The 15,769-nt window shown below is 38.3% G+C and overlaps 1 protein-coding gene across 5 annotated transcripts in view; it reads right to left on the minus strand.

Annotated features, from left to right (window-relative positions):
* The window catches only part of LOC306886596 (NHS-like protein 1), a 51,447-nt gene that overhangs the window by 2,794 nt on the left and 32,884 nt on the right, over positions 1-15,769 (minus strand). For 3 of the 5 annotated variants that reach the window (XM_079443848.1, XM_079443850.1, XM_079443847.1), the window contains exons 2-8: positions 12,514-12,666; positions 7,839-7,966; positions 7,283-7,357; positions 6,478-6,664; positions 5,703-5,834; positions 1,605-4,739; positions 802-925 (exon numbers count right to left, since the gene is read on the minus strand). In XM_079443848.1, the coding sequence (XP_079299974.1) occupies positions 802-925; positions 1,605-4,739; positions 5,703-5,834; positions 6,478-6,664; positions 7,283-7,357; positions 7,839-7,966; positions 12,514-12,666 (3,934 nt within the window). The remainder of the gene's footprint in view (positions 1-801; positions 926-1,604; positions 4,740-5,702; positions 5,835-6,477; positions 6,665-7,282; positions 7,358-7,838; positions 7,967-12,513; positions 12,667-15,769) is intronic. The other 2 variants (XM_079443849.1, XM_079443851.1) reach the window with 1 other exon arrangement.

A 15,769-nucleotide genomic window follows, 5' to 3' on the forward strand; every position in this document is an offset into this window, starting at 1 on the left:
AAAAAATTTGTGTAAATTGAAAATATCTATATTAGTTTATTATTTCTTAAAAATTATATTATTCATTTCATATCGATTCTGATGAAAGAATGAATAGCTCATCTGTTATCATGGTTGTGTGCATCAAAATAAATAAAAGTATTAAAGCTGAATTAAAATTTAGTAATTAATGTAATTTTACATAGAGTTTACTATATGAATTAAGTTTTTCCTTATGAATAACCCATAAACATAACATCTATAAACATACACACTATATGGAGTTTTTTATTTTGTGATGTTCTGTGGCATAAATAAAAAAAATCTGTTTGCTGGCTAAATTTATCTAATATGAGGGAAAAAGATATATTTAAATCCTCTTCCTGTAATTATTAGCCAGTTCTGAAATTCAGAATTTTTCTCAACCCGGTTTATTAGAAAAAACAAAATTATTTTTATGATCTGATCACTAATCACATTAAAATGAATTGGCACAACAAAGTGAGTGAGGATTAAATATTCTGACCTTTCCTGCATAAATGATGTCAGGTGTTTTTACAGGTCAATACAAATGAAATGCAATACTTTTCATGCAAATGTATAAAACTTTGATTCATATTGAGTAGTGCAAGAGAAACTAAAGTAATAAAACTAAGTAAATGATCCATTATGATGGTACATATTACGATAGTAAAAACCTTTAACCTACATTACCTTTTTAAACACAGCCTACAGCAGTTTTATGCTTATTTATCCAAATAACATTTTTACTTATGCATAATGCAGGCTTTACTGGCTAAATAAAAGAAAACATCACATTACCTATGAATGGCAGCAAAGAGGTCCTCTGTAGTACGGGGACGAACAGGCGTCACCATCTCCCCCACAGCCTCTCCGTTAATGTTAATGCTAGATGCGCTTTCAGTGCTTGAGTCAAACACAGCACCTACAACCCACACACAAACACTCAGCTTACCTCTCAAAGTGAGAAGAAACAATGGAGACTGAGCCTACACTGACTGAAAATCAGAAAGGCATAAAACCCATGCTACAACAGACATTTTCTGCTCCTTAAATTATTCACATTTATTCACATTCAACTGCTGTTGTGCAATAACTGCACTTTAGTGAGCACCGCAGAGGCTTGAGGATATTATAGTCTAAACCCGCTAACCATCACACACTCAAGGGCTCTCATTCAACTTTCTTAGCTGATTCAAGGATAACTAGTTATGTAACAGATAAAAAGAATCATAGAGTTGTAGTCATTCCTATAACACATAAAACAGGACCTGTGAGGGTGGTAATGAAGAGCATCCACTGTGCTTCTCTCACAAAGGGGATGCATGGGAGTGTTGGAGGGGTGTTGATAGAACTATATTAAACCAATTTACTTTAACTTTTCGGGAAAAAAAAGATGATAATGATCATTGAGGCTATTAAATACAGAGCGTATAACCTAATAAACATAATATTATCTAGTAATTCAAAATGCAGCTTTGCAGATGGATCCAAAGCTGATAGTAAATTTAGATGCATGATCAAATGGCACAATCATTGTTTGGCACACTAAAGTGATCCTTCATACACAAACTTTTTAGGCAAGTAATAATAGAAGCCCTTACCATTTTCCTCATGTTCGTCCTCTTTAAAGCTGATGGATCCCGAGCTGCTGCTTGAACCATCATCTGATGTACATTTATCATCACAGAGCCCAAAGTCCTTATCACTTAGGCTGAGGTCATGCTCATGAAAAATGAGATCAGAGAGTTGCAGGTCTTGCAGACTACTTAATGACAACTCACTGCTCAGAGACAGTCTGCTTTTGACCACAGGGGTTGAAGAGTCTGAGTCACTCTCTTCCTCAACCTCAAGGTCCAAAGGAATTGCTTGGAAATTAACTGCGTTTGTCAAGGATGTGCCATTCAGTTGCCCTGACTCAAGTATTTCTTGTGCCTCATGAACCTGTTGAAGCTTGAGTCCATTAGAGACAGGTAGGCGCATAATGGGTGGTTTCTTAGGTGATATAGGAGGCTTCTGTTTCAGCTGAGAACTTTGAGAAGAAGCGGATGAGTTTGTGCATTGCAGAAGCTCATTGGAAGATAAAACTGGAGGTGTCTCAGAAAGGTACACTGAAACATTCTTCCCAGTATTGCTGACATGTTCATCTGGGCCAAGAGGTAAAGAACCAGTTGATGCCTCAGGGAAATCTTGTAGAAATTTGTTAACTAAATATTCATGTTCAGATGTAGCCATACCATTTTCTGACCGGCTAACACAGATGGCAGTCAATGTTTGTTCTGTAGTCTCAGTTTCCAGGGACTTTCCTGAGTTTGTTTCAGAATGGTTATATGCTTGGTCATCAAAATCATCAAAACTGACTGCTGTAAAAATATCTTCTATTTGCTTGAGCTTGACAGGTCTTAACTGCACCATCTGTAGAGCTTGGGCAGTGATTATTGGTCCCCGAGTCGTCTCTTGCTCTCCAGTGTGGTTGATGTTAAGTGCTTTTTCAATTTCCACAGCCTTCTTAGATGTAAGACAACTCTCTGTGTCCAAAATGGCTGCTGTTTGAAGACTCCTCTCAAGTAATGGTGAAGGGGGTGGAGGAGGAGATAGAATGTACAGTGAAGGTTCGGGAGGAAGCAGTGAAGGAGGTGGAGGACTATTTGTACTTTCATCGCTTGACAGAGATTCAGAAACCATTGGTGGGGGAGGAGGGAAATCAATAGTGTCACACTTTTCATATGTTGTGGATGAATCTGAAAGTGAATTATGTCTCTCTTCCAAGTCAGGTAGAAAAGGAAGAGGTGGAGTTGAGTCTACCCTAGCTGCTGTTGGAGAGCAAGAAGCGGGGCTAGGTGATTCACATGATGTAATGGTCATGTCAGGAAGAGGTGGAGGTAGCGGTATGCTTCTGATGGAATCTGAGGTGTTAGAGGACAAGGATGTAGAGGAGGATGACACAGAAGACTGCAGGGAGGACTTTCTTTCAGGCACTTTTGGCTTCGGCCTTCCTACAGGAGATTTTGCTCTTAGAGAAGTAACTGGGGTGCCTGCAGTCGGAGTGTTGGACTGACTTGAATAACCACTTGATGGTGACGTCAGACGATGAACCTTGTCAGGTGATGAGGCCAATTTTGACTGAATACCATTTCTGTTGCAGTGGGACGATGGGAATCCGATGTTGTAGGGTGCATTGCCCATGATTAATTGATTCTCCTCAGCACTTGCAGATCTTGTGATTTGGGAGTATAGACTCTGGTTACACCGTGAACCTTGGTAATCCATGTAGAAGTCCCAGGACTCTGCATAGTCTGAACGCTGACTGCTGCTATCACTGTGTGTGGGTGTGACTGAACAAACACCAGCTGGTGCAGACATCCCACTGCTTGTTGCACTTATGGTGCTCTGGCTTCTGGGTCGGAGTACCCAAGGGTCTTCAAACCCACTGCAGGGTGCCTGTTCAGAGCAAGGTTTTAGGTCAAGGTCTAAGGACTGCTGGAGACTGGAGATCAATTGCTCACTAAGGACCGAACCATTGTGGTGAGACTTCCTCTGAGGTTTGCGCCTTAAGGAATCAGTTCTCGCTGGAGGGAGTGGGGGCTTCTTGGCTTTCCGCAGGGAAATGCTGCGAGTCAGGGAGCGGTTGCTGTGCAGACTTGCACGATCCCCTTGACTGTGGTGGTCCTTGCACTCATACAAACTGTGCCTTGCATCTCCCACTTTATTGATGGAGCCATGACTATGCGACTTCAAACCGGAGTCCAGGCTCATGGAGGTGTAATAGCCTTCATTGTCAACAGAGAACAATGAGCTTGAGTCCGTCTTGCTGGGAGAATGTTCTTCACTATTGTATAAATGGCTGACAGGTGAGGAGCAACTTGAGGTGACATTGTCCTTTGGAGAAACTTCATACGTACACTTGTCAGTGGTTAGAGTGCTGCAGCTTTGATTGCTGCTTTCCGAGAAGTTGGAATCCCTGTGGACACAGTTACGACTGCTGCAGTTTCTGCCATCAAGTGTGCTGCACTGTGACTCAGTCTCTGTATGGATGCCTGTACAGAGGGAGGTTGTGGATTCGTAGCAGGAGGAGACAGCCGACAATGAGGCATCAGCAGTACTAAGTAACTGGGCTGAAGAATGAGGTGATTGCATCTGGTTATCCTCTGTTCTTTTGTGTCCGTAAAGAATGGAGTTCTGTAGGGCACCACTGAGACTGAACAAGCTTGGGCTATTATTTTGATCAGAGCCTTGGGAATTTGGATTTTCAGCAAGTTTGGGGCTGTTTAATGTACTGTTTCTGGAATCGGAGAGCATATGCAGTGACAATGAAGAACCATGCTGCATGTCAAACTGGTAGGACAAGGAGCTTGTAGAGCCAGAATTTATCCTATAGGGGGAGCTGGTGTACTTTGGTTCACAGTGTTGATGCGAGATGTGAGAACCTTGGCATGGCAAACTGTGAAAGCTCTGATCACTGTCATTAAGCTGAGTGTAACTAATGCCATTACAGTCACTCATGGTGGAAATGCTGCTTGAGGAGGAGACGCTGGCCATTTGGGCAGCAATTCCATGGCCTCTCTGTGCTCTGATTCTGCGTACTGAGGGTGGAACAGTCTTCACCTCTTCTGTTTGGCAACTGGAGTCGCGGGTGTCTAAGCGTCTCAGGGTGGAGTTTACACTTCCCACTCGACTGAGGGTGGAGTACTGATCTGCCATACACATTGAGTGAATTCTGTCATCTTGTTCTTTATTTGCTGTAAGAAGATAAGGAATGGGAATTATAGATATATGGTGTATGTTTGCACTTGATTTTCTTAATGACAATATATATATATATATATATATATATATATATATATATATATATATATATATATATATATATAAATGAATGTAGTTAGAATATAGAAAATAAATAAACAGGATATAGTAATAATATATATTATAATAATATAATAATCAGTAAAATAAATAATTCACTAAAATAGTGAAATAATTCAGATTTAAAAATCTAGAAATCTATAAAGGTTCCAACATGTACTTAAAGATGCATTCATTTTTAATCCTTGTTTTTAGGATTTTATCCTTAATTTTATCCTTATTTTGCCTAAACATGGCAGTCATCTTGGACTACACTGACACCTAGTGACAAACACAGCATCATGCTGAAAAATAAAACTTTAAGTACCAGTGCCATTACACAAATTCTATACTAGCAGTCAGATTAATACATTTCCAACAGTGAAAATGGCCAACAATGGGTCTTACCAACCCCTACACTCTTAAAAATAAAGTGCTTCACAATGCTATAGAAGAACCTTTTTGTCTAAATGGTTCCATTAAGAACCTTTAACATCTGAAGAACCTTTCTGTAGATTATAAAAAGGTAGATGGTTCTTTAAAGAACCTTTGACTGAATGGTTCTCTGTGGAACTAAAAATGGTTCTTCTATGTCATCGTTGTGAAAACCTTTTAAGCACCTTTATTTTTAAGAGTGTAGGAGGTGACAGAAAATAAAACAGCTTTATTAGATTACTGATATGACTGCACAGATTTTTGGTTTGGGTAAATAATTTTTGTTAAAGCACTATTCATTCCTTCATGTATAAAATTTCTAATTGCTGCAAAAAAAAAAAAAGTGAGTGAGTGCACCTTTACGTTGTTTGAGAGGGGCACAATGTACTGTATAGGATTGCAACAATGTATAGGATTCACACCTAGTTCAGTCTGGATGTTGTCAGGAACTCCTGTTATTGTCTTTCTTCTTTGCACCCTCTTGGGTCTTCGTATTATGGTATCAGTGTTTGCTGCAGAGCGACGCAAACTGGCCTGACGGTCAAAGTTCTCACCTAAAGATGTAAAAACAGAGAAAACCAGTGTTTATTAATGGCATTCCTCACGCTGAGTCAGAACATAACACTACATTGCAGTTAGGGATGCATGCAAGATGCATGTTGTTTAATGTTTGTGGTGTCTGTAAAATGTGAAAGATGTGAGAACTCATAACACTGCAAACCTAGTCTACCTATGGGTACAAATAAAGTGAACCTGAAGATCATCAAATAAAATGGAAGATATATCTACAAATAATACAGAGTCAGACAGACTCTTTTAATTCATTAGGTTTTGTCCATTTTGGGTATATATATATGTATGTGTGTCAACATTGGCTACCTTTGCCATCATCTTATGCTTACACTAATAATTTAATAACACTGTTATATGTTATATTTAGCAGATCTCAAATGAATATCCATTTTACTTATTATAATGTAAAAATGATTATTGGCCCGAGTTTTAATACTGGTGCATCCCTAACTGTAGCTGAAAAGAACTTAAATATTCATAGGAACCCACTTAAAATATTATTATTCTTCTGTCCAAAATATCTGTTTACCGAAAAGATATGTGATTAACAACAGAATAGTTAAGGCCACTGCTCTAAAACAGCCAACCTTTAAGATTATTACAAGTGATATTTAATGGATGTACCTGTAATGTTGATGGGAATGATATCAGTGGCCACCGTCTGGGCCTGTAGTCTCATCTTCTCCTCAGGAGTGGGCAAAGGTAAACAGCTGGTCCAGCTTCTCTGGATGTCCATGGCATGTTCCAGCAGTGGGGTCTGAGGCGGCATCGAGTACACAAGCTTCTCCTCTTCATTAGATGACTCTGAAGCCTGAACACAACACAAACAGACTTTAATGAGGTCAGGCTTCGGTGAATGATAGCCTAGCCAAAGCTCATTGATGGGTATTGTCTGATATTTGGTCATTTCTTTTGTTAATTAAGTTAAGTGCTTTCCAAAAAGAGCAAAGTAAAAAAAGACTCTTGGAGTGCATTTCCCTCCAGTAACGTCGGCTGACTAAAATATTTCTCTGAGCAATAAGCCCAGGGGAGCCCTGAATGGAGGAGAGCTACTCTCTAAATTATTCATGCTAATTTGAGATCAGTGTTACAGTCAGTGTATTCAACCATAATGTGTCTCTATTTATTTTTTTAATTTTTTTGGCAAAGAGTCAACTTTGATTCTTTTGTCCTGCTTTGCATAACCAGTTCTTATAAATTTGCAAGACTGCTTGAGGGAAATACACAATCTAATTATGTATTAATGTCTAATTTGTGTAATCTACCATACTCAATATCTCTAAGTCTTTGAGGTGAAAACATTCTTGCGGCGGGTGACTTGCACTATTAGGTTGTATATGAAGATGCTATGAGGACTTGTTAGGATCTGAAGCCACCTTTCACAAAGCACAGCGCTACCACTGACTAGCAACTGCAGTGAGAGCGGTACCTTTCTTTTCCAAGATCTCAAATGACAGCAGAGAGAGAGGCAAGACTGTGATAGGCAGTCTAGGACTTTAAACCGCTTGGTGAGAGGAAAGAAAAATTGAAAATAAAAGAACAAAACAACATCAAGTGAAGTGAGACATTACCTTTATTTAGGATTACAGAATGTGGAACAAATATTTTCTAGTTCTACTCATTGATTGTAGTGTGGGGCTACACTGATAGCATGTAAACAGCCACTAGGAGGCAGTGCAAAACAAGTGACACAAATCATGTCTTCATGTTGAGTATTTAAGAGAAAACTGTGCCTTTGTCTGTTTCATACACATGAGCATACATTAGCTTACATTATATTACAATTTAACAATTAATCAATTCTTGGACTACATAAATAAAAGCCATTTTCACTCACAGGATTTTGATGATAAAGTGTGGAAATTGATTATAAATGGCATGACATATTGCATCACCAAACAAAATAAAGTTGTTTTTCTAGCAGCAGCATGCATGCTAATGTAAAGGGAAGGACTGTTTAAATGTGTGTTTAAGGTTAGGTTTACCTTCCTTTTCTTCTCTGTCTTCTCCTCATCCAGGTGCACATTTTCACAAAGGCTGGTTGCAGAGAAGGCAGGGCTTTGGGAGTAGTACTGGGAACTGCGGAATCCATCTTTCCTGAGCTTGTCACACTCTGGAGAGGTAAGCATAACCATCTAATCATTAACAATTTGTAGTGTTAATGAGTATGTAAAACTGTATAAACTGATCACAGGCCTATAGCAACAATTTAAACAACAATTCATGCTACATTGTTGTGTACAGGCAGCTCAAATATTAATCAAAGAGGCTATAAAATCAAATATTTATTTATTTCAGACAAAAATCACCCTGTGGAGAACCAAATGAAGCAATAAAAGTAAAATATATTTCTTAGAAAAAACAGCTACAGTGCACGTTCTGTAAGTGGAAGGACTACTCCTCAACAAAATTTAAATAAATGAAACGCATAACTTGAGGTATTTTATGGTATTTTTAGCCAGCACAGAATGCATCCCGATAAGCACACTGCAAAGAAGAGATTTCACATAAAGGCTGATGACTCTTGTATCACACTCAGCAAATTACTAAACAACTGCAGAGCCACAGTGTCCTTTTGCCCTCAGTGCAGAGGGCAATTACAGAATGATAGACAGTGAGCTTATGCTCTAGCAAAAGATAGATAGATAGATAGATAGATAGATAGATAGATAGATAGATAGATAGATAGACAGATAGACAGATAGATAGATAGATAGATAGATAGATAGATAGATAGATAGATAGATAGATAGATAGATTGATGGATAGATAGATAGATTTCTGTCACTAAGAGCTCCAGCCAAATAAAAGAGTAGTGTCTGTTTTTACTGTAGGACTTAGAGTTCTACCTGAATATGCCAGAACTGACTGTTGGGTTATGGATGGCCTGCAGAGTGGGGGTCTCCACCTTCACCTAATGCCACTGACATATCCATTTATTTCAGCTGATCACCTCCTCTGGCACCTTCATAATGAGTGCCTGCTGATAAACACTATTAGCTATTCTCTCTCTCCCTTTCTCACTCTCCCTCTTCTGTCTTTATGCAGAGCTCAATGTAATCACTAATTTTCCTGCAGTAGCATATGATAAGACATGGCGCCTTATCCAGCGCAGCTTGCAGTTTTCACAAAATGCACAATATCTCAGCTGGTTATTTTTTTATAATCTATAAAATGTAAGCAAAGTAAACCTTCAGTCCTACATTCGCTTTCTGTATTTTCACTTAGGAAGGCCTAGTGAGAGAAACCGATTACTTCAGGATATATTTTTTCAAACAAATCCAATTTCAGGTACTACATACTGTAAATAAATATGAATTCAATGTAAAACTCTGTTAAACAAAATAATTGGAATAGAAGATATTAATAATGCATAGAGGATGGTAATAATCTTATATGTATATTGTGCACTGACCAGGTGATTAGAAAGTTCAGTAGCACAAACCTGTGATGTCAGCAAGCCTGCAAACAACATATAATGCAAGTAGGAACAGCTTGGCCTGCATTCTTAGTGTATATTAATATGTCTCACACATATACTGGACAGAGGCAAGAGGTTCATTTAGATTACATGATTTATAAAGCACATCACTTAACCCAGAAATAAGCTGTGTTTCTCATGCTGCGTATTATGAGATGCACATTATTATAGTATATAGGATTGTTGGTATGTTTTAGGAGGCTTATAATATTACTTCACAACATGCTAATTAGTAAAAACTCTACTGGAGTCAATAATTATAATTAGCTGTGCATTTTGAGCTGTGATTAGTGAGTAGAGGCTAATACAGGTTAATATGTTAGTAGCTCAAAGAGTGAAAGAGAGAGTATAATCCTTAAAAAGTCAAAGTGAAGTGTGGCCAAGTATGGTGACCCATACTCGGAATTGTGCTCTGCATTTAACCCATCCAAGTGCACACACACAGTAGTGAACACACACACCCGGAGCAGTGGGCAGCCATATTACTGCGGCACCCGGGGAGCAGTTGGGGGTTCAGTGCCTTGCTCAAGGGTCTCACATCAGTCGTGGTATTAAAGGTGGAAGAGAGCGCTGGTTATTCACTCCCCCCACCTACAATCCCTGCCGGACCTGAGACTTGAACCCGCGACCTTCGGGTTACAAGTCCGACTCTCATTAGGCCACGACTGCCCCGTAAAGGGCAGTAAGAGGACTTCATTTCAAACCTTTCACTTTACCTCTCATTTCTCATCTTACTGCAGGCAACATGGACAAAACACAGTTTAGTGCCGATAACAATTACTTCATGTTTCTAAAAGCAGCTTTGTCTACCATCTAAGCAGGGGTTAAAGGAATAGATCAGGCAAAAATTTAAATTTTGCCATAATTTATTCAACTTTAAGTCAATACAAACTGGTATCACCATATGAACATCTAGCAAAACATCTCATTTTGTGTTGATCTTCATTGTAATGAAGAATGTTTTACAGGTTTGGAATGACATGAGGGTGAAAGTATCAATGGATGATAGTGACTGATTGTTGCAAGGTTACCTATCAGTTATCAAAACCTATATTGTCAATAAAAATTGACTGTTGTACAGCTGCAGTGCCTGCAGTCTACTCTTAATTGCCACATTTTGATTCATAGAGTGAGAGGAAAAACATTCAGACGCTGTAATGTGGGTGGTTGATGAATGCAAATTAGATTAAAATATTTATATGTTTAATTCACAATTATAACAAACAGACAGACATCAGCCATGACCCTGCCAAAGCTCACTGGGAAAAAGGGGAAAACAGACATTTGGTGTACCACCTGCTGCCCCCGCTCGAGCTAAGACAGCTCACAACCATGCATTAGCATTCCAGAGCACCTCTAGTTATTAGGCAATAGCAAGGTCAAATGAGAGAATTTAAGAAGAGTCATGAAAGTAAAATGTATCTGGTTTCCAGATACAAAGGGAAGTGATGTTGTTCACTGGTATAGGATCATACACCCAAGTGCAGCAGAAGGTCAAATGACGAGGACATCTGCCATTAAGCTCTACTGAAGCGGGTTCAGGAAGGTATTTAAAAATCCCTGTGGAGAATGTATTGATGCAAGGTAACATGAACCTAAAAACAGGCAAAGACACAAAACTTAGAAGATTCAGAAACATAGAGAGTGTAAAGTCTATGAGAAACATTCACAATCCATTTTACTTCCATTATGTGAAATATATTTAAGTGCAACTAATGGACATAGACATTAAGTGCTAATGGATATGGTGGTACTTAATTGAATAATTTGGTTTAATGGCTCATATTTTTAACCACAATGCCAAACATCTCTCCAAAATCATGGAGAGGACATGCATTTGTTTACAGTATATTAGAGACAATTTGTGGTCTGCTCCTGTGCAATAACTTTTTGTAGTTTTGCAGTGAGATTGCATTTGAAAGTGAACCGGCCGACCCTTTAGCCCGTACTTGGATGCTGAGGGTTCACCTTTGAAAACATTTCAATATATCCCTACTAATGCTTCTTTTGTATTGTATTTGTATTTTTACTATTGTCAAAACCTTTATTAAATTAACATTTAATGGCAATAAGATTTTGAAGATTTTTGAAATCCTGTATTAAGAGTAGTCTAAAAAAATGGTTTTCATTGTGATGCATATTTTGGTATGTTTATTAATAACACACTTGATTCAGATCACTAGCTCATTACAATTCAGTTAATGCTAGGTACACGATACATGATTTTAGGCCCGATTATTTACCTGCCAACATGTTTTTCTGGAGATCACTGACAAAAGCCCAAAATCTAAGGCATATGTGCTCCTTCACGTGAGTGAAGATCACATAGTGTGAATTATCAGCGTTGCCTATGCCTGAGACATATTTAGCAGGCTAAATATCTGGACCTGTCTGCAATTCAGAGTCTTGCATTGTGAAATGTGTTTTGCCTGGAAATGACATCTGCAACAACCTACAGTTCAGCCAATGGGAGAGCAAGATACAGGGTAATTCTGCTCATGTGTGATCTTATGCCATTTAATGTACAGTATCACTTCTCGTGCATATGTTTTGTAAATGAGACATAGTTGTTGCGGATTCCTCCTAGTGAAATATGACCCCAAGTCATTGATCCGTCATGTAATGTGCAAACAGCAAATTTATGATGCCCAAAACAGTCGTGATCAACACTGAAAATCGGGTAGTGTATTGGTGGCATAAGGAAAGTAGATTCAGAAGTCATTTCAGAGGCAGATAACATTTTGATCAAAGATTATACAACTTTAGAAAAACCTGCGCTATGCAACTAGTAAATTAACAGGTGCAGATTATTATATGTAGTGATGAATACAACATTGTCAGTAGTCCATATTGACCTCTGAGGTCTAGAGTTGAAGCAGGGTTATAACATTTGTATCAGGCTGTATACTGTCAAAATGCTCTGCTTCATTACAGGGTAAAACAGTTGTGCAAGAGAACTTTCTGCACAGTGGTAATGTTATCTTCATTATAATGGTCAACGGTCTGTAACAGAGAAATCACATTCTTCTGCAGGGCATTTTGTATTTGCAGATTATACGTGAAGCAATTATGCTGAATCTTATCTTCTAATGAATCACTGCTTCTGCTGTTGAGATTATAGTTTGCATTTAGAAAAGAAAAAAAGGGGGAAACAAATTACTGTAGTTTTTATCTCTGACCTCTGAGGACTGTTTTCAGGTTGACTTTGGCCTGATGGTGAAGGTCCTCGACGCAGGCTGGTCTGGATCCTGGCAGGAAGACATTCTCCTGTTGGTGCCAGGGGGCTGTGTAGTGCACCGACCACTTGCTCTCCTCATCTAGACTGGACACCGCTATAAGAAACAAGGACACATTAAAATTCAACATATTTAAAGGAAGAAGGTCAGTGGTTTGTTTAAAAGCTCACTGCAACAATTAGATTGCTGAAAATGGTATACATGAAAATAAATACAGTGTTTCGTTCCTAAATAACAGATGGGAGACATTAAATTAATGTGTACTAAACATTTTTGTTGCTCCAGATTTGACCACAATGATCTTCCACTGATGGCCCAGGTTGGTTTATGTTAGTTAGTGTTGGTTTAATTGGTAGACTATAGGCAGCAAGGTCTTTGTGTTGAAGCTATACTCCAGAAATGCACGTCTTTTCAATGGAAAAACCTAAATAAAAAAATCTTTTAGAACTATTTAGGGGTGCAAATACAGCTACCTGGCTGATATTAGTGATATTTGTATTCATCGTCATTTATCACGCAAAATTAATCATTAAAATACTAATACATTAGTAAGTCTCAAAATAAAAATTCAACCTTTTGGATTATAATGATGCCTACTTGTAGCATTCATTTTTATTTATTTATATACATTACATACAATAGTCAACAACAAATTAATTATTGGCTTATCAGTATGAGCCAGAATTTTAAAATTAGATTTAATTTTAATCAACTCAATCCAGATGTCAGCAGGAGGAGATATAATTCAGACAGAAAGAAAAACTCCACCTTTGGCTGCAGTCGCTGGCCACATAAGATTTGGGAGCTGCAGTCATGTGGAGCTCATTAGGCTCCCTCAGAGAGAACACATGAAAAACTGCATGAGGGGCTGGGCCAATCAAACACTTCTGCACTACTGCGTCTAAAGACACTAGAGACATGCTTGTGTGGCTGGTGCCTTGACAACCCAGATTAAACGATCAATTATGCCAAGGCCCTCCGGGTAAGATTAACCAGGTCAGTCTTATCAATGCATTTTTCCATACAAAAAGAATGTCAGTGATTTTATAGATTATTCACAATAATAGTTTCCTCAAGTGCAAGAGGTCATGCGAGAGTACTAGGTCATGAGCTCAAAACACATGAAGGTAAGAATTCACTAGTCCATCAAAACGTCAATGACTCTGTTGGAATATACCCTATGGCTAATTCAAATGTGTAAACAAGTACAGTATAAGTGTAATCTCAATCAATATTGTAATATCATCAATATTGTTATTGATAGTCATGTATGTATTATTCTACCATTGTCTCATACCAAACCAGCAGTTAATATAAATTTAAAAAATCATATTGATATTATGCTATAATTAATATAAACTAAATAAGATTAAAATATTTGTATTTAATTTAATTGAAATATAATCAGAGAATATGTGTGTGTGTGTATATATTATATATATATATATATATATATATATATATATATATATATATATATATATATATATATAATAAAAAAAATATTTAATGAATATAATACATTTATTAAATTATTATTTAATAGAATTTCGTATTTCTTATATATAAAATCTGCAACATTTGATGAATTGAACACTCAAGGTAGAATATATTAAAAATGAACAAAAACAGGGCACAATAAAAAAAAAAATCACTCAAAGTTGCAGAACAAGGTCACTATAAGGAGTCCAATGCTCCGCTATAAAAAGAAACTCGCAAACAAATGTAGCACAGCGCTCCGAATCAAATACATGCAACCTACAGCAGCACTGATGAATAACCCCACACCCCAAACTACTTCAGTCCACTTGACCTTGAGATGCACATGTGATAAGATAAACCAAAACCAATACTGTACATGATAAGAGGAGCTTACCCTTCTTTTTGAAGTACTTAATGACAGATTTAAGAGTGGTCGAGATAAACACCATTGTGACGGGTGATCGATCCCCTGAGAGATATGCGCATATGGATGTATTAGTCCACCATCGGAGCGAGTGAATGTGAGGAAGAGAAAGGGGGGAAAAAATCCACCACTACCCATATGACACTCTCTCTTTACTCATTTTACGCTGACTGGCACAGCATGCAACACTCCCCCTCCTCTTATACCTCTCTCTCTTTCTCTATCACTCTCTCTCTCACACACATTTGCCCACCCCAGAGGATATTCAGTTGCTGTTTGATTGTACTCTCTCTCTCTCTGCATCTGCCTTCCTCTGCTCATCAATTGTGCGTCTCTCCTCCCCTCATGTCTCTAGCTATAGTGCATGTCTCTCTGTCGCATTGCATAGGTTTAAGTCTCTCTCACCTTGCCTTTACTGCTGTGGAGGTATAACCAACTTGGATCCATGCCATACACTATGGATCACTGACAATCAGCCTATTGTGTTTCTCTATGCCACTGCAGCCCCTGCCACTCTTCCTTTCGCTCTGTCCTTTTTCTTTTGAGCTGGGGGGCCCAAGATGATTTTGAAAAGGATTCTAAGGCATTCAGCAGAGATTGTGGTGGTCACCCACCCAGCTCCTATTTAGGGGCTCATTGCTGCAGTATTTCATTAGTGTTGAAGCAAGTGTAAGTTTATTTCTCCTCCTTGCTCCATATTTTTTTCTTTCTAATGAACCATGAACGGCCACTCAGCATTTTCACGTGAGGTTGGTCAGAACTGCATTTGGATTCAGTGCACATGACTCACAGCTGTGGGTTTGCGATATCACTGTATGCCTTTGACATACAGTGAACATTTGGGGCAGAGAAGACATATTAAGTGTTCAGACCTTCAAGTTGGGTTTCTTGAGCAAAGGACAATTAGACCTGGTAGTTACCAAGCATGGTGTGCCAATCAGCGGTGCTGTAAATTAGAGCCCTCTGTTCATCATAGCACACTCAGATGACGCACAGATGGCCATGATGCATTAACACTGATCCAACGTGGCTACCATGATATAGAGCGTAACGACCACTCGGTGGCACAGCAAATGTCTCTCCCTGTTTTTTGCATTTTATGAATAAGAATTGGCTACAAAAATCTGAAGTATGCTGTAACAGTTTGTAAGAGCGACTTTACAACAGTGGTAAAAATGTTAATTGCCCTTTTCCCACTAATAAACTGATTTGGTAGTTCTCCCTTGTCAAATTCCAATTTACTGGAATTTGACACCAATTTACTTCATTTTGGGTGAATTTGAATAACTATTG

This window comes from Barbus barbus (genome assembly GCF_936440315.1).
Source record: "Barbus barbus genome assembly, chromosome: 20".
In the NCBI taxonomy this organism is placed as follows: domain Eukaryota; kingdom Metazoa; phylum Chordata; class Actinopteri; order Cypriniformes; family Cyprinidae; genus Barbus; species Barbus barbus.